Below are 18,524 nucleotides of genomic sequence, written 5' to 3'. Positions count from 1 at the left end.
CATGCCAAAGCTTTGACCACATGAGGTATCCTCAGCTTCCAGATCAGCTCTGTAATGTGATGATGTTACATCAATGTCGAGGCAAACCCAGGCTGTCCTTTGAAAATCTGCCCTTGGAGATCCTCAGCACAGCTGGGATTTCCATCAGGCTTCTCTACCAGGACAAACTTAGGGATGACAGAAATAGCTATCATCAAATCAAAACCTCAACCAGGCCTCCAGTTGGCATAGTATCCTACAGCTTACTACGCTCTTGTGAGCTAAATGAAGTGGGAAATATGCTTTCATTAGACATAGCTGAGTCAGCAATCTCCATCCTGAGAGCTGCAAAATTTAAGACTGAAGCCAGTAGAATCCAAAGATTATCAAAGAGAACAATACAGTTAATACACACTTAATAAAATCCATTCATTCAGGGAGAAAAGAATCCGTACATTGGTTTACAAGGGCCAACTGGTGACAACACAAACTCTGGGGTTTGTTTTTAATAAGCTCCTTAGAGCCCAGAAAATATTTCCCCTTATGCTTTTTGCTGTTGGAAGGTAGGTCAGATTTTGGGCGTAAACTAATTGGCAGCATTTGCTAAATCTTCCTTCCTCATCCCCCTGAGCATACAAACCTAACACACCTAATTTCCAGTGCATCCCTGGGGCTGGAGGGAGACTGCACACAAGTGTGTGGGAATTGCCCCCGTCTCCCAAAGGAGCTGTTGGTGTCCCATCTCTAAAGCCTGGGTGACCTTCATGTCACCCTCACATCAGCAGGTTGTGGTGGTGCTCCTGGGGGCTTCACCCTCTTGTCTCCTACCTTCGGGTCAAGGACAGGCTCATGGAAAGTGAGATGGGCTGCATGTGGGGATAAGGAAGACTTTTGCAATGAATAAGCGATGTTTTGGTATATTTTGGTACATTTAGTTTTTTAACAGCTTGTTTTAGAAGGGATCCTGTCTTTAGGGTGGGCTGGGGAGTCACCCAGCTCTGAGCCCCTCGTAAATCAGACCTCCAGGTCGTTGTTGCTGGCACTGTGGTCTCAGTATGAGCCACAGGACAGGGAGTTCCCCCAAAACACCCAGAGCCTCCTCTGAAAGCATCAGGCAGCATCTTTGGTTTTTTCCAGCTTGATTCCCTGCTCTCAGCAGGGCCTTGTGACAACAGACTTCAAATCCACAGCTCTGAAAATGGCAGCACATGTAGGGATTGTGATACTGCAGAACAGGCGTGTCATGCCTTGGGTGGGAAGGGCTGGAGATTTCCTCGGGTTCGGTGCTAGCAGTGTTTGGAATTGAAGGTGATGTGCCTGTTTCCTTCATACCTTGGTGGGTTTGATGGCAAGAGTGAAGTCCCCTTTCTTGGGATGTGGAGGATTAGTTAATTCCTGCAATCCTCCCACTCCTCTGATGACATGGATGGAAAGAGAGTAATACTGGAAGCATTTCTGGGAGAAAGCTGATGGCACAGACATGAATTTGTGGATTTTTTATCACTTGTTTCATTGCTCTGGATCACTCTTCCTGTCTCTCTCCTAGGGTGACCGTGGCTCAGTGGGACCCCCAGGCCCTCCAGGAGTCAAGGGGTCGATGGTAAGGAGTAAGTCTGCATCCTCTCACTCTTGCTGCCACCTCTCTGTCTCTGTCCTAGCCAAGGGTGCAGCTTCTCCTGCTCTTCTAGTTCCATGACAACAGCTGCAATTTCTTCCCGTGTCTGTGGGGATGGAAGTGGCCTCTTTAGTGGATATTGGGGTGTAGCCTCTCCCCAGCAGTTGTGTCCAGCACTTCCCCCTTCAGTGCAACGCTGGGTTTTGAGGTGTGTTCTGTGGCTCCATCAGCTCAGGACCTGCTGTGTCAAGTGGGGACAGCCAGGAACTGAAGCACTGCCTGTTCCCAGGCACCCTGGCTCTTGGACAGACAGTGCCCACCAACAGGGATCTGTCCAAGCTGCCCAGAGCAACTGGAAGTGCAGGGTGCTTGGGCAGCACAGTCATTGTACCTGCAGTGCTCTGCCTTTCAGGGATCTACATTTAGGAATTTAACAGTGGGGACCTCAGCTGGATCTTGTCTTGCTCTGGCATTTATTTCCTGTCTACCATGATACAAGACCCAAAGACATATTTTCATATTAATTCAGCCCATTCTCTACTGGGCTGTTCAGAAAATCCTGCTGCTGATATTGCTGGCCAGTTTGGAGCTGGGCTAGTGACAGCCTGGCCATTTCCTTCTGCCCCTGAGCAGTTTTACCCTGACAAATATCAGATCTGCCTGACCTTGCAAGCAGCCAATAATGCCATTTTTCCTGTCTTCCCCCTTGGAGGAAGAAGGTCTGTGCAGATTGTGGGTATTCACAACAGGCATGTTGTTCCTTCCTTTTCAGGGGCACCCTGGGATGCCAGGAGCAGTGGGTTTTCCTGGGATCCCTGGACCCACAGTAAGTAAAGGCTATCATCACCTTCTAAAACCACACCCTGGGCATTCATGGGCTAAGTCAAGCAACTGTATTCCAGTTTATTTGGGTTTGATATGAACAAGAGAGATGAGGAAAGGGACATGGGTGGGAGACATGGAAAGAGACAAAAAAAATCAAAATTGTGTAGCCCATTTCCCTAAAGAGGGATGCAAAAGCTGTAATCCAGCCTCAATGTTTTAGCAGGACACAAGCTCCCTAGTTCAAGGTGTTCTGGGCTGGGAATGGTTGGCAGTGTGGTGCTCACACCATGTGATACAGTGATGCATCACAGTGATTTATCACGGTCACTTCTCACAGTGACCACGTCACACAGCGTGACCTTCCTGCGTGGTCACAGCCCCTGCTGGCATTGAGGAGCAGCAGAGCAGCTCCCCCAGACAGACCCTCCATCTGGACAGGCTCCTCTGGCACACGGCAGCTGTGGCTGGAGCATGCAATCACCGAGGAGGCAGATTTTAGCCTGGCTCCGGTTTCCACAGATGTTCTTTAGATGTAGTTTGGGCTCTCCCAGCAGCACAAGTGTCGCTGGAGCCAACAAAAAGGCAGCCCTGGGTGGGTTCAGGGAATGGATTTTGCTCAGTGTGTGAATTCCCACAGTGCTGGTAACTGGGAGGAAGATCACAGCAATGAAATGCCTGGGAAGTGCCAAAGGTGTGGCCTCCAAATCAGGGTCAGCTCTGCCACTGCCCTGAGCCCGAGGATGCTCTGGGTGCTCTGGCTGCAGGCAGCTGCTGCCTGGGCACAGACTGTGCAGCAGCAAGTGAGTGGAGGTGAGGAAAAGAGAAAATCTGAGGTCAAGCAGCACGTCAGGGTGACCCATCTCTGCCTGGAGAGCAGCACCGTGGCACCAGACAGTTCTTTACAATAAAAGCAGCACAATGCCACCCTCAGCCCACAGCACTGAGCTGCTCTGTGGTCCCTCGTGGCAGCACTTGCTGTTGACAGAAGCCTAGGAGGCAGCTGGACATGTGTACGTGTCCCATTTTTAGCGATTTCCCACCATGGTAGCTGCTACATGGCTTGGGGACAGCTGGAGCACTGGGCTCCCTCCTGCTCCTCCTGTGAGCACCTGTGGCTGAGGCACTGTGTGCTCTGTGGCAGAGAGCTCCAGCCCTGAGCACCAGCCCATGCCCCACTAAATGTACCTTCAAGTGAAGCCAAATTTTGTCTGTCTCCACTGGGGCATAACAATAGTATGAGCTGAGGCATCAGACCCAGGTGGAGATACCAAAACCTCTCAGCAAAGCTCTGGGAGTTGAGACCCTCCCCAGCTCCCTCCACTTCCTTCAGTTCCCTCTTCTCCTGCAGGCAAATAACAAGTTCATCCAAGCAAAATGTTTGCTCCACAACTGCATTTTAAAAAGTCGTAATTCAATAAGCCAAACTTCCCTACAGAGCCAGTAAATCAAATAATCTCCTAATATCAAATCCCCACTCATTAACTCCAGCTGTTCTTCCACTAAACATTCCTTATTTGCCTTTCAAGCCAGACCTGAGGCATGCAATTGTTGTTTGTCCTAAACTGTTAAAATCTTTGAATGAGCCTTAGCAGCGATGGCTGATTAATTCAACAAAGGATGACTGGCAATGGGAAGCAAAGTCAATGGTAGGAAACTTTGCCCTGGGTTTCAGCTTCCTGAGGCTTGTGAATTCCTTTTTCCTCTTCTGTCTCACCATTATGGTGCATCTTTTCTGTTAATATACATTTTTGAAAATAACGTGTATATAAAGGAATGTTAAAGGTCACTTATTTTTCTCCTAAACAGTTCATTGAAATTCCAGCAGGGCATCTAGCTGGAATCCCTCAACATTTGCCATTACAATGAATGTTTCTGTCCTTGTATTTTCATAAGCTACTTGGGATAGCTGAGACTTCCAGAGGAGATTCCAAATACCAACTAAAGATTTCATTTCAGTACATGGTTATCATAAAAATCTCTATAAAACAGGCATCTGACACATCCACTGCCTGTGCCAGTCACCACTGTCCTCACCACCAGAACTGAGATGTACTGTGATCACAAATACAGTTACAGTCAACTGACTTTTCCATACTGAGTGAGAACAGCTCAGCAGTTGTATCCTGAACTTACATGCCATGCACAAAAGCAAAATCTTCATAAATGGCAGTTATAGGAGCAGTAGGAAGATCACAGTCCAGTTCTGTTCTGATCTGTGCTGGAGTTGGCAGGGCTGACAGTTGATAAAAGCTATTAAGATCGAAACAGCCAAATTTGATGTGGAATGTTTGAGAGAGCAAAGAGTGGATGTGTCACTTTGAGGGTTTTTTTCTGACAGCAGAAAGGCACTAATTTTAAATATCAGGTTTAAAAGCTGTGATACAGAGCTAAGTGCTGTTAAATAAATATATCCTCCTTTTTTTTTTCTGATAAATATTCTAGCAGGGGGAAAAAATAGATTTCTGCATTTTCTGTATGCACATTAATGAATCGTGTGTGTGCAAGTCCAGATTAAAAGAAAACCTGAAATCTGTCTGTAATTTAAGGAGAGCAGGATCATCCACAACAGCAACAGACCAATATTAAATTAGTATCTAACTGCCAGTATCAATATTTATGCAGCATTAACAGGGCAACAGTTACTTAAAGATAAAGTCAGTATTTGGCTAAAAAGATCAAATTTGGATACCCAAGATGAGGTGCCTGATTTTGTATTTGGACATCTAAAAAGCAGGTCCTGGTTATTATTATTTTTGAACAGATGCTGAGCAACAGCTGCTTCTAATAGATTCAGAGAGGATTCTGGATGTTCAACTTCTCTTCACATCACACCACTGACACAGATAACAGGCTGCAGGTCATTAAGCATACGAACCTCAGCCAGGATTTTTGGCCTAAACGTTCACAATCTGAAGACAACCCACGACTTTAAAAATAAAATTTAAAAAAGGCCATTTATAGACAAGTAAAAACGGCAATGTTTTTAGCGACTGTTTAATGAACAAATCTGCTGCTCAAGGGTCTGCACCTTAGGCCCCTGCAGATCACACAGGAATGTAGGGTCTTACCAAAGCTGCTGCCTTGCTCATTTTGTTTCCTTTTTCCCCTTCCAGGGTCCAGCAGGAGCCCGTGGTGCTCCAGGGATCCGAGGGATGAAAGGCCGCAGGGTAAGACACTCCATGAGCTTTCATCCCTCTCCTCTTCCAGACATTGGCAAAATAATCTGGGGTTTAGTCTGGGGGTGTGAAGATGAGCAGAAGTTGGGCAGCAGCTCCACAGACACGTTTCTGCTGCATGTAAAGGCTGTGTGGTCCTTGAAACAAATCCTACCAGGGAAGTGAATGCAGAGGATGGGTAAGGGCAGAGAGATGTTCTCAGTAGAGGTCATCATGGAAGTGGTCCAGCCTGCCTTTTCCAACTAGCTGGCATGTCAAAACACAGTTCATGGATGCTTCTGGTGAGGATGATGAAGATTTAGTTGTTGTTGAAGATTTAGTTGGTATAGATGGGCTGTGGGAAGGGATGTAGGTAGAAAACCAGAAAAGGTGCCTTCATTGCTATGGGGGGAAAAGTAGCTGAGATATGAAGTGTTGTGGTATAACCAGAGGCAGATGAAGGAGGAAATGTTATGTCATGACATAGAATTAGGAGACAAGGCTGACAGAAATAGAGCTGAGCTGTTCTACCCTTATGTTCCCTCCAATCTCACAGGATTGACACCTCCCAGCAGGGCCCAACAGGGATGTGAGGAAGGATGTGTGCTTTGCATTGTCAGTGGATCAAATTATGAGCACATCCTGTGCCTTTCTAAGGGTTTTTCCAGCCCTGATTTTATGTGTACACACCTCACCAGTACCACCTGTAAGCACAGGTGATTCCTCACCCTGCCTGGCAAGAGCAGCCCCCAGCCTAGTGCTGGGGGAAGGCACTGCCTGGCACCACTGACAGTGCTAGGAGTTCACATTTCCCTCGATAGGGAGCTCACACACACTCAGAGTCAGTCCTTGTGTGGGTGACAGCTGACAGGACAGTGACCTCTAGACCAAAGCTGCTTGTTTGTGACCAAGCCAAAGCTGCTTGTTTGGCTGCCTGTCACACCCAGCCCCCGTCCCACTGAGCTCTGCAATCTTCCTTCTCCAATGGGATATTTATTGCAGGAGCATTCCTGCTTTGGATTGCTTTTCCTTGTCCAGCTGCTTTATAAAGTATTAATAGTGAGCACACATGAGTTCTGCTGAAGGCCCCAACAACAACATATTTTGCATTTCTCCCTCCAAGGATCTGTTTCATTTTCAAAGACACACACTGGAGTAAACTCTACATTTTACCTACTCCCACTCTCTACTTCTCCTGCAACTTCTGCTTGGGGGATTCAGGACAGCCAAGGATTGTGTGTTTCCCTATGCCAGAGTGAATGCTCTCTTCAAATAGCTGGGGCCAGCAAAAGAAAATGGAATAACCAACTAGGAAGCTTTGTAACCACGGAGTTATGTACCCTGGAACTGCTTTAAACTTTAAAATGACATCTAGAAGGATGCCAGTAACATCCAAGCTTGGCAGATGTTTATCAGGGCTCATCTGTTAAGTTGTGATGGGAAAAAGCTCCCATTCCTCTGTGCTCCTTGGGGGAAAGGCCCATGGAGTTCACTCCCAGGTCCACTTGCAGAGGGGTCCCTGGGGAGGGTGGTTCCTCTGTGCTGCACAGCAGGGATTAACTGGGCTGGCTGGGACATCCATGGTCATGTTGGATGAGAAACTGGAGCAGTTCCTTCATGGCAGGCTCTGAATGGATGGTGGAAAATATCTCAAGGTAAAACTGCAGCACAGGGTTGAACGTGAAACACCTTCTGGATGGATCCAGGCTGGGAATGTGTGGGCTCTTGGAGAGGAGAGGATCTCTGATGGGATCAGGGGCTTTTGCCAGTGCCTTTAATGTTTGCAGTGACAGAGGAGGAGTCCTGGAACTGCCTCCTCCCAGCTGCCAGCCAGGGATCCATCCCCATCCCTGCCCCTGAGCTTCTCCTTTCAGCAGGCATGCACAGGCAGCTGCAGTGTCTGGCTCTTGGGTTGTCTGATTCCCTCACATAAACCTTCTTCAGCTTCTTACATCCATGCTGGCCTCGAGTCCTCAGCCCACAAGGAAAGCTGGGTTCAGCTCCCAGGAAAGGAGGTTGCCTGGGACATCAGGGACTTGCCTTTGGCTGTAGCTGGATCCAGAGAGAGGTGTCAAACCCTCCAGAGAAATCTTGTGGAGCATCAGCTGCCACCAGCACTGTCCATCCCCAGAATGACATACCATAGAGACCTTCAGCTTCATGGCCTGGGTTTGCATTTCCTCTCCAGATGTTCAGCCCAGCAGATCCTGTGCCAGTCACTCCCTCTGGACGTGCCTCCACAGAGGAAGCCAGACTTCAAAGTCATCCCAGCCCTGCAAAGCAGGAATGCAGCAGTGGCTGCAGTGCCTGCAGAAAGTTCACCTCAGGATGTGCAGAGCACTGATGTAGAAAGGAGGTGGTGTCTGGGGAAAAGGGAGCATGAAGGAGTTGGTCTTGCCCTAAGGACAGCAGTATTGGAGAGGGATAAAACTCTGCCTAAAGCTCTTCCAGCAAGGACTGAGCCTCTGCATCTGCTGCTGGTGCTCCTGCTCTCAGCTGCCATTGCTGGGCTGGGCTGTGGTGGGGATCTGGTGTTGTTTGAGCACTGCAGTGATAAAATCCATGCAGAATTTGTGAGGCAGAGATGCACTTTCTGAGATCCCCAACAGAGAGGACAAACCTGGGCTTTGCTGGGAAATTTTACAGAATTCAGTGATGTAGGGAAGACAGTATTGTAAGAACCAGCAGATCTCCTTCCTGGAGGATTTCTAGTTTGAATCTCTCTCATTCACATTTTCCTTCTCTTCATACTCTCAGAAGATATTCCAGCAACCATAGTATCCTATGTTTGCTTACCTGTTCCTGTGATTCTGTCTCTTGCTTTACCCAGGATGGGGAAATGATCCCCCAATTGTAATTTCAGACATTCCCCTCTGTCTATCCTAGCTTACAGAAGGGATGTAATTAAATTCGGAGTGGAAACATGAATGCAGCCCCTGCCAGATGTTTGTGGATTCCATGAGCTCTGTTTGTGGATGCTTCATTAAAGTTATGCTGCTTTTGAAGGAAACGTAAATAGCAAATATGGTTTTGATTGTAAAGAACAATGGAGACTTTTTGGGGTCTGCATTTAGGTTATGATAGCTTTTATATTGTTAAGATATGTATATTTTAGCAAGAAAAGCTTTTTAAAAATTGTAGCCTTCTTTTTAGTCCTGACAGAGCTATTGTTCCTTCACAAGTCTTTGTTTGTTCCACCAAACTGATACTGAACAATCTTCCTCAAATGTTATTTCCTTTCTCCTGTTCCCTAAGGAGAAGAAACTTGGACATGTGAGCCCAGGCTCATTTCCCTTCATCTGTACTCAGTGTAGCACTTGGATATGTGCTTAACATCCAGCTAGTGGCAGCTATGTACATGCTTAAACCTAATTATTTAACCAAATCAAGGTTTAAATTTGGAGGCAGTTGTTCCAGCAAGCCCCTCGCCCTATGTTGCTTAAATCCTAAAGCACATTTCTGCTAATCAGCTCCTCAGAGCAGGAAAATGTGTGGTCACCTAAGGATAATGTCATCAAAAAGAATGGGAATCTCTATGAAAGGCTGAATATCAACCAGAGCCATGATTTTGCAACTCACATTATAAAGCTGCACCTGAAATCCTGCTGTAAAGTGCCTTGCCTTGCCCTATTCTCTGGCCAAGGTGCCTGTCAGTATTTCTAGAATATTATCCTCTCACTGCTGGGTTCTGGCTCAGGTGATACAGAGGAGCTTTTCAAATCCCAAAGCACGTTTTTCTTTTCCACTGTGCCATTCATTCATCCAGTTCCTGCACCAGCTGCTGCCAAGGTGAAGCCTTTAAATCCGAGATAAGGGGGGCACACCTGCACTCCAGGCCCTTTGCTGCTCCATGCCAGGGGGAAAGGAAAGGATTGCTGCCTCTGCCACATGGACCCGACGATTTCCAGCATCACCAACTACAGGAATTTGTAAATGCCAGGGATTTGTAAAGTGGTGTTATCTAAGCAGATCTAAAAATATTTGCCTTTCCAAGCCCAGCTGAGTTGTTGTTCATGGAGAAGTGGAGGGTATTGTTTTGCTTCCAGAGATCTTTCTAGTTGACTGAGAAAGCCTTAGAAGTGTTTGAGGGAAAGCTCGTTCCAGATCCACAGCCAGGGATGTCTCCCTTTGGCTTCACTCAAGGCATCTGCTTGCTTTTTTGTTTGGCCAGACTGTGATAGTGAAATATCAATATTTGGATAACTGGGTAAGGAAGGAGCTTTGGGTTTCTGGAGCAGAGCTACTGGCTGCTCCTTCATGCTGCTGTTCAGAGCCTGCCACTTTCTGTCTGAGCTCTGAGCAGGGTTCAACAGGAGGAAATGCAGAGCTGCTCTGCAGAAACACCTTGTTGGGTACCTAGTTGTGCAGGAGCATTGTCTATTTTAGCAGCAGGATATATCCCTATTGCCTCACCTGGACTGGCAAAGCCTGGAGCTGAGCTGCCCATCCTTTGGGATTGTTCACATCCAGTCCCTGTCGTAGCCCCTTGTTTAGTCCGGGGTTTCTGGCAGCACTGCTTGGTGTCACTCAGCACAGGGAAATGCTGTCCTGGCCTCCACTGGCCACTGAGGGTCCAGAGAGAGCCCAGGGGCTGTGCTCAGCCCTGCTTGCCAGGCCAAGCTGCCGGGGGAAAGGCACCTTGAGGAGCATTGAGGCTCTTGGCTTTGGGATGTTTTCTGAGAGCTGCCAGGACCTCACTCACTCATCTCTAACCAGTCAGTAAAAGAGAGTTTTAAAGATTTAAGTAATTGGCTAAATGTAGTTTTTCCTGTCAGGGTGGATTAGGGGAAGCCTTTATCCCAGGTTTCAGAGGCTGGAGAAGATGAAGCTTGCCACATGCATTTGAGAATAGAGGGTCACTTTCTCCTTCTCCAGGTCAGATGCCGATGAGATGTGCTGTGAAGGGAGTAGGCAGGTGGCTGCTGTGAAAGGAGATTGCCCTGGCAGATCCTGCCATGCTGGTGACAGGGCTCTGCTGGAAGAGATGAGGATAATGTAAACACTTCCCCAGCCAGCCAGCCCTGATGGGAGCCACAGCCATCACTGAGGGCACCCAAAGCCTCCACCTGGCTCAGCCCCTGCACTGGCAAAGGGGCTGGACAGGGCAGGACAGGCTACAGAGGATGGGTCTGGAGGGGCCAGACTCATTGCAGTTTCCTCCCCAGCTCTAACCCAGATCATCACTGTAATTTCCATGTCCCACTTGCTTCTGATCCTTCTTCCAGGCCTGAGCTAAGGAATCCTTGCCCTCTGCACATCCTTCCCCTGCTCCACTAGCAGGTCACCACATCATCTCAGATAGTAAAGATGTGATTGCACAAAATACCCAAGTGGCTGCTCAAAGAAAGGGGGAACACTTTGTTTTCCAGGCAGGATGATCATTTGGTTGTTGAGGGTGCTTTCCCAGGGTGCCAACATCATTCCCATGCTGACACCTCCCTTCCCAGTGCAGGTCTGGGTATTTGCTGGGTGTCCAAGATGCCTCCAGGCCCTGCTCTTCCACCACCCCAAGTAACAGAGCTGTCTGACTCCAGCTCAGTAGCTCTGCTTTTAAAGGACCTTCTGGTCTTTGTCATTGTGCTTTGAGGTTTATAGGGACATGGATTCATAAAACTTTTGGTCTTTATTGCTCTCTGATCTAGGGGCCAGCATGAGCCACAGCACTTGGGGTGTTGGGCTGGTGAGAGGTGCTGTGACATTTGTGCACAGCCCCAGCTGTGAAACACCCCTTTGGTTGTGGGGATCCCATCTGGGGCACAGCCCTCTGTCTGTCTGTCTGTCCTGCAGGCCAGGCTGAGCATTCTTCAGAGCTGTGCCAGTGCAGTACAGGCTCTTGGTTATTCAGTCTCTGCTCCTCTGAGCAGCACAGGGCTTTGCCAAGCTCAGTAGGAGTTTTTGCATTATTTTATATTGACAATGTTTGTCTGCTGTAATAATTTGGCTGGGGTTCCTATACATTTCTGCTGTACACTGCCTTTCTTTGTGAGTCTCTCTCTTTGCCTGTCATCCTGGAGTTGCTTTTCTAACACACTGGCTCCCTAGCCCTGTTATTACTTTTGGCACTGGATTTGCATCCCGATTAAGCACATTGGCTCCTGTTTTCCCTTTCTGCATTGGCCAGCTCTCAGAATTCCTCTTACCACTACATTCTAGCACCACTCTGTGTTTTTATTTATTATTTATATTGCAGTAGTGCCTAAGATCCTAACTGAGCTCATGAACTGATTATGAACATGGTGTCTGTTAATAGAGTTTCTTCATATGCCCTTTTTTAACTCTTTTATTTTCTTTTGCTCTGACTCTTTATTCTCTGACACACTGGTCTCTGGGGGTACAATGGTGCAGAGGGTTGTGTGTTCAGCTTTGCTGAAACAAGCTTGAAAGATAGATGGTCTTTAAAGTGATTCTCTGATCATATCCTTACCCTCTTCCAGAGCTCACCTCACTTGGAACCCTCTAAAAGAACAAGGATGCCCCTTCCTCAGTGATGCCCAAGCTGTACCATGAACTGCTTCACTTTAGCTACTCACAGCTGCTCATTTGCAGCAGGGTGTGTGTCCCACACACCTCCCGAGGTCCCTGTGCCCACCTCACACTCACACACCCAGGAGCAGATGGCAGGCATGGCACCACACCCTCCCCACCTCCAGATGCACGAGCACCTGCCGGGTCCTAAACAGCAGCCAGATCTTGAAATATCACCTAGCTGTAGCTGAGGGCTTGGTGTCCAGCTGCCAGCAAATATACCTTTCTCTCTGGGAGGAGTTTGGGGCCCCAGATGATGTGAGGGTACTGTACAGTGGGAGTTGTGCACCTCTGTACCACCACTGTGACCATGCAACAGTGTGGTGTGGCAAGGGTTAAGAGCAAAGGTGTTGGAAAAGCAAGGTTTCTAGGAGGGAAAAGGTTTGCTGTCAGTAAGGCTGGAACTGCAAGTTTGTCTGTGCATTGCAAAACTGTTGTCATGTAACTATTGTCTGAAAATAAGGCTGTTCCTGGCCTGCTTTTCTGCCCTGGCTTGGGTTAGTGGTTGGTAGTTGGTTTAACAGGAATAAAAAGTGCTGTGTGCTGGTAACGGTGAGAAAACACAGAAAGAATGTTTTTAGTCCTGGGCCCTGAGCTGCTGTGCTCAACCCAGGCAGGTATAAGTTGGCTTAGCCAGGATTGATCTCATGGACTGCCCTGGTGGCCAAGGCTAAAGTGACAACTGGATTTTCCAGTGAGCCATATCCTCTGTGTTCTTATTTTTGCCTCTCTTTTGCCTCCTCCCAGGGTCCCAGAGGGCCTGATGGACCCGTGGGTGAGCCAGGGGCACGAGGTGCCAAGGTGAGTGCCAAGGCTGCTCTCAGCTGCGCTGTGAAATGCTCTGGGCAGGATCAAGGTCACTGTCCTCCTCCAGGAACAGGGATGTTCAATTGCTCCACGAGGATCAACCAGCAGGGATGAGTCTGCCTTGCAAGCAGAGTAAAATCTATCCAGCGTTGGTATCAGAGCCCTTGTCCTCACTCCCAGCTGGCTGGGGAGCTCCTTGGGGCACAATCCCAGGCATTTGGCCTCTAAAAAGCTGCAGGGAACTGGAAGGGAAATTTGATGCACAGAAATGCAAGAGCAGATGGGCTGGGGCAGAAGAGCATCACCAACAGCTTGTGCTCCTGCTGATTTTGGTGTCTTTGTCTTTTTGTTTTGCAGGGCCGACCAGGGGAGCCAGGCAGGGCTGGCCCAGATGGGCTGCAGGTATGTCCTCTGTGAGAGCCAGAGCTGCCAGGCCTGGGGACACACACCTGTCCTCAGAGCCCTCCAGGCAAAGCACCACAGGTGTGTCAGCTCGTCCCCAGCTGGTAATTGCTGTAACTAATTGCTGTAACTCTGTGTTCCCAGGGCAAGATGGGGGAGACTGGGGAGACTGGAGCACGTGGCTTCCCAGTAAGTGTCCATCCCTTCTACTTCCTTTCATAACCTCAAGCCCTTAAGTTTTGAGTCTTGGTCCAGGAGGAAGAATCTGGACCCTATCTCACACTTACAGGGCCACCTCTCCCCTCCTGGAGCATTTTTGAGGTGCACATTTCTGCCAAGTGACGTGAAGGATTGTTGCTGGCCTGGAGCTGACCTTGGTGTTTTTAATTTTTCTAGGGTATCCAAGGACCTTCTGGACCTCCAGGAGCAAAAGGGGCTCCAGGCGACCCGGCAAGTCTCCCATCACTCTCTCTCTCCATCTGTCTTTCCTTGCACACAGACACTTCATTTCTTTCCTGTCTGTCTCTTCCTCACCACTTATCCCATTCCCAGCTTCTCTGTCCTTGCCAACTCCAGCGTGGTCAGAGATGTGAAAGGTTTGGCTAGAGTCCTAGGAGCCATAAGGAAAGACAAGGTCAGACCCCTGGAAAGCAAAAGGGAGCCATGGATCTACCAGGGAGAGTGCAGGATACAGCCTGGGGTGGATTTTGGAAGGGAAGGTAGAAAAGAAGGGCAAAGTTTGGTCTGGGACAGGGTCAGATGTAACAGGAGGAGCTGGAGTGGGAAGGGGAGCAGGAGGGAGGCTGATGGTGTCAGAACTGAGCCCCCAGCTTTGGGGGAGTCACAGGGGAAAGACAAACCTCAAGGAGGACCAGCAGTGCTGGACTGTGAAGGGACAGAATAAACCAGACACTTTCACACAACTGCAGCTGTTTTAGATGGGAGCCAGGAAGATGAAGGGTCTTCTGAGCTCTTTGCCTGTTAAGATGCCTCAGCACACCACTGCTGGCCTCTCCATCCCACTAGCCAGATCTTGCACAGTGAGAACTCCTCTGAGATATGGGAGGGAACTGGTGTTTTATCTTACAGACCATGGAAGTGATGACCCTTCAGAAATGAAAACAGTTGTATGAAAAGAGCCTTGTTTCTCTATTTGCAGGGTCCCCAAGGACCACAGGGGCCACCCGGGCCTTTGGGAGAAATGGGGCACAAGGTAGGTGTGACCTTTGTTCCTGTTTGTTTTCCCCTTCCATCAGGATTGGCAGGACTGAGGGAGGAGTAAACGTGCAGGGGAACATCCCTCCCTACCTTGCAGTGTGGAGGAGGAAGGATTTCCCTTAAGTCTGAAAGTTCCAAAACAAACAGTGCAAATGAGAACTTTGAACCCTTTTCATCACAGGCCACAGACACTCAGCTGGTGGAAGTGCACAGAAAAGGTGACCATGGCAGGGACCAACCTTTTGCACCAAGGTGCAGGGTCAGGGAGCCAATCCAAGCACAATTCAGACCGAGTACTGGTCTCCCCCTCTCCCTGGTGCTGCTGCTGACAGGATACAGGTTTGCCAGCCCAGATGGCCATGGCAGCCCCAGCAGAGGCTGCTGCAGCCAGTGCAGGAAGCTCAGAGCTGCCTTTGCTGCTGATGGTGCTGCTGGGCTGTGGTTGCCATGAAGCAGTGACACAAACACACCAAAACCGAGCAGCAGCTGCCAAACTGTGCCCCAATGGAGTGCAGGGGATGCCTCCATGGTTTCCCCCAACTCCTCTGCATTTTTGGCTTTATTTCACTCCTCTTAAAATAATACAGTCTTGGCTCTTTCTGTCACATGTGCCAGTGCCCCTTGCACAGCTCCTTTCTGTAGGTCCTAAGCTGTAACACAGACATGAAGGTGGCTTTGAATGCAGTCTATGCAAAGTGTGTGAGTCATGAAAGTTTCCATTCTCATGGCTGCTGGACTGGATGGAGTGAGCTCTCAGCATGGTAAACCACACTGGGGAGCTGGAAAGCTGCTACTGAGCCACTCTGGATGCTGCCAACCAAGAAAGTACAGACCTTCATTCAAATCTGTAACTCCTCCAGGAGCCTTTCTCTGCACTGGCACCTCTGGAGAAACCAAAGCAGGATTTTTGCTTTCATTGGAACTTGAATTTTCTCATTGCGTGACATGGCCATTTGTTCACAAACCCAACACACACCCTGCTCTCCCCTCTGCTTGAATCCAGTTCAGCAAGCCAGGAACTGGCTTTATTCCCTGGGTAGCTCCCTTGACTATGTCCTCTTTTTTCCTTTATTCCCAACTGTAAAGAGAAGGGAGATTGTTGTCTGGAATGCAAATATCATAAGTAAATAAACCACTCAAATCCTTTAAAGAGAAGCTTTACTGTCCCATCTTTGGGCTTGTTTTATACACTTTCATTCCCCATGCTTCCCAGAGGTAGAGCAAATGTACAAAGATTAAAGCTCCCAACAGATCTTGGTACTAAAGATAGTGAGTGACTGTGACCCCACTTTCAGGGGCTGCACATGGAGCTGGACTGAGAACAGTTTGCAAGGTCATTCTCACATCTTCCATCTTTCTATCTTAATTCCTATCATTTTCCAGGTCAGGCACTCATTTTTGGCTCATTGAGGGATGCCAAACCCCCCTACCAGGGTCTCTGCTCACACAAGGGCAAGAAACTTTCTCTCAGCCAGTCCAGCCTGGGCTGTGGATTTCTGGTCTGAGCCCAGGCATTGGCCTTTGGATATCTGCTGGCCCTGTACAGCCAGAGACAGCTGGCTGATGGATCTCAAGGCTAACCTGGCCAAAACTTGTGCAGTGTGTCACCTTGGCGCCCTCAGCTCCTTATAGCTGGCAGCACCATTGTGCTCCTGCCTCTCTGGGAATGGGGGCAAAGGCTCAGCTGGATGATGTGGCCTGTGGGGCAGCTGGACCCTCACCAAAGGAGCCTGTTGGTGCAGAGGATGTGCTCACACCAGTGGGAATGGAGAAGTGGGGCTGCAGGGAGCAAGAGCACAGCCCAACATTTCTGTTACCCACGGTACCAGCCCAGCCTGCTGGACCCTTGCACAGAGCTCCCAAGTCTAATTCTGGACCTTTTCCTTCTATCCCAGCTGGTTCCAGTGCTGCTCTCTGGTGGGGTTTCTGTCCTTAGGAAGCAGAGGGATTGGAAGGAGGCAGAGAAAGGTGCTTGGCAGAGGAGGCTGGGGAGAGGGAGGTGTGAGAGTTGAGCAGAGCCCTCCCAGAACCCAGGCACGAGGGGCCCCTTTGATGCTGTGGACCCCGAGCCAGCTCCAGGGAGGTAATTGCATTGCAACCAGGGCTTGGCTGTCCCAGGAGAGCTCTGCTAAAGGAGTTATGTCTTTGATCTTGCTTTCTGCTTCGTTACAATGGGTTTTTTCATTATCTTGTTGTTGTTTTTTTTTTTTCCCAGGGACCGCCAGGCTCAATGGGACAACCTGGTCTTGCAGGTGAACCTGGCATGAAGGTAAGAAAAGCCCTGAGTGCAATTTCTCTGTCAGACTGGGGAGATAAATGGCAACTTGTGTTCCTGAAGGACTGAGTGACATTGCAGGTTTACCCTCCAGCAGCCAAAGCAGACAGTGCGTTCAATAAAAGATAAAGTTTAAAAAACCTAAAACTGGCTTAATTTTAGCCATTTTTACAAATTCCTGAGCCCATTCTGAGGGACAGGCTGTCAGTGCTGGGGAGAAGCCCCTTCCTAGGGATCTTGTGAAGGGCCTTGGAAATGAAGCTCAACGCCTTGCAGATCCAAAACCTCAATGGAGAGAGGAGTCCTTGAGACCCAGAGATCCAGGCAGCTTCTAATTTGAAACCAGAAGAGTCTTAGGAAGGTCTCAGACTTAAAAATAACCTGAGACAAGGTCCTGACACAGTTTCCAAGCCTCAGCTCTCTGGGGACTGAACTCTTCTGATGGTTAAGGGGGAAGGGTGCCCTGCTCCAGACCATGAATGCACCTTCTTGTCCACATAAAAGCCATCTCTTTGTTTGAGTAAAATCCCAATGCGGAGCAGCTCAGAGGGGGCTTTATTTAATCCTAACCCCCTTGGTCTGAAGATTTGCTCCTGTGAGAAGAGCTTTTGAACAAACTCTATGTGGGGATTAAAAGCAATTTCCTCTGTGCTGATCTTCGTTCCCACCCCCCACCCCATCCTTTGTCATGTTTTCCTTGGCAAATCTTCTGACACTTCACTGGAGCTACCGTGTCTTTGGCATCCTGATCATGCATGAGTGTTTCAGCTCCAGTGCTCCTGGCTGGCCCTCCTTGGAGCAGGACATGATGATTTGCACAGACACCCCTTTACCTGCTGGCCTTGCTGGGAAGCTGTGCAGTGAGAATCCCATCCTGCTGCTTCTCCAAGCTGGAAGGAGCTGGACCAAGGCTGGTCTGTGCAGAGCAGTTTCCTGTGGGATGAGGTTTATGGATGTCTCAAAGCTTTTTCCCTTGAATGCTCTGCATTTCCTGAGCTCTCTTCCATGCAAAGCAGATTGTTGGGTGGGCACACATGGGAGAGCTGCCCTGTGGCCATCCTACCCCCAGTGCCACGTTGGCAAGATCCGTTTGTTTGCCAGCTCCACTGCCTTCTGTTCACTCATTTAACTGCTCTCAAAGATTCAGGTTCTTCTGGAACTGGGGCTAAAAGGGCTGTTGGTTTTTTACCCTCACTGTGGTTGTGTCTGCCACCACACCACATTGCACCCACCCTGCTGCTTGTCTGTGTAGGAGCATGCCAGAGAATGCCTTCTGGATCAGCAGCTTCAGGCAGCTCAGGACCCTCTGTGACCCTGTCCTGCCAAGCATCATTGCAGCAGAGCGTGTGAGATGTGTCCTTTGCTACCCCTATGCACTGTCCCTGTGCTGGGCCTTTGAACCCCCCTGAAAACCCAGCTGAAGGTGTTTGTGTGGGAGAGAGAATGAAATAGTCAGAATTCGGAGTGCAATGGGAAGTACTTGATGCTCCCTCACTTCAGTAAACAGCTTGTCTCCCTCTATGTGCTTCCTTCCTTTCAGGGTGATCCTGGCCAGTTAGGAATCCCTGGAGAGCAAGGTCTCATTGGCCAAAGAGTGAGTATGGCCACCTTCTGGTGAGGCTTCATCAGTTCCCCAGAGGTTCTGTCCCTGCTCTCCCACAGCCTGGACATGCTGAGCCTGTTCTCTGCATCCCCTGATCCTCCCAGCCTCCCCCACAGAGCC

General features: G+C 49.0%; 1 protein-coding gene across 2 annotated transcripts in view; it reads left to right on the top strand.

Annotated features, from left to right (window-relative positions):
- Nucleotides 1-18,524, top strand: part of COL27A1 (collagen type XXVII alpha 1 chain) — a 141,635-nt gene that overhangs the window by 85,930 nt on the left and 37,181 nt on the right. For both annotated transcript variants that reach the window (XM_088177441.1, XM_088177440.1), the window contains 10 exons: nucleotides 1,526-1,579; nucleotides 2,367-2,420; nucleotides 5,533-5,586; nucleotides 12,847-12,900; nucleotides 13,264-13,308; nucleotides 13,453-13,497; nucleotides 13,705-13,758; nucleotides 14,468-14,521; nucleotides 16,742-16,795; nucleotides 18,342-18,395. In XM_088177441.1, coding sequence (XP_088033567.1) covers nucleotides 1,526-1,579; nucleotides 2,367-2,420; nucleotides 5,533-5,586; nucleotides 12,847-12,900; nucleotides 13,264-13,308; nucleotides 13,453-13,497; nucleotides 13,705-13,758; nucleotides 14,468-14,521; nucleotides 16,742-16,795; nucleotides 18,342-18,395 — 522 coding nt within the window. The remainder of the gene's footprint in view (nucleotides 1-1,525; nucleotides 1,580-2,366; nucleotides 2,421-5,532; nucleotides 5,587-12,846; nucleotides 12,901-13,263; nucleotides 13,309-13,452; nucleotides 13,498-13,704; nucleotides 13,759-14,467; nucleotides 14,522-16,741; nucleotides 16,796-18,341; nucleotides 18,396-18,524) is intronic.

This window comes from Sturnus vulgaris, chromosome 22, assembly GCF_052056855.1.
Source record: "Sturnus vulgaris isolate bStuVul1 chromosome 22, bStuVul1.hap1, whole genome shotgun sequence".
NCBI classification, from domain to species: domain Eukaryota; kingdom Metazoa; phylum Chordata; class Aves; order Passeriformes; family Sturnidae; genus Sturnus; species Sturnus vulgaris.
This window is presented reverse-complemented; position numbering and strand designations above follow the sequence as displayed.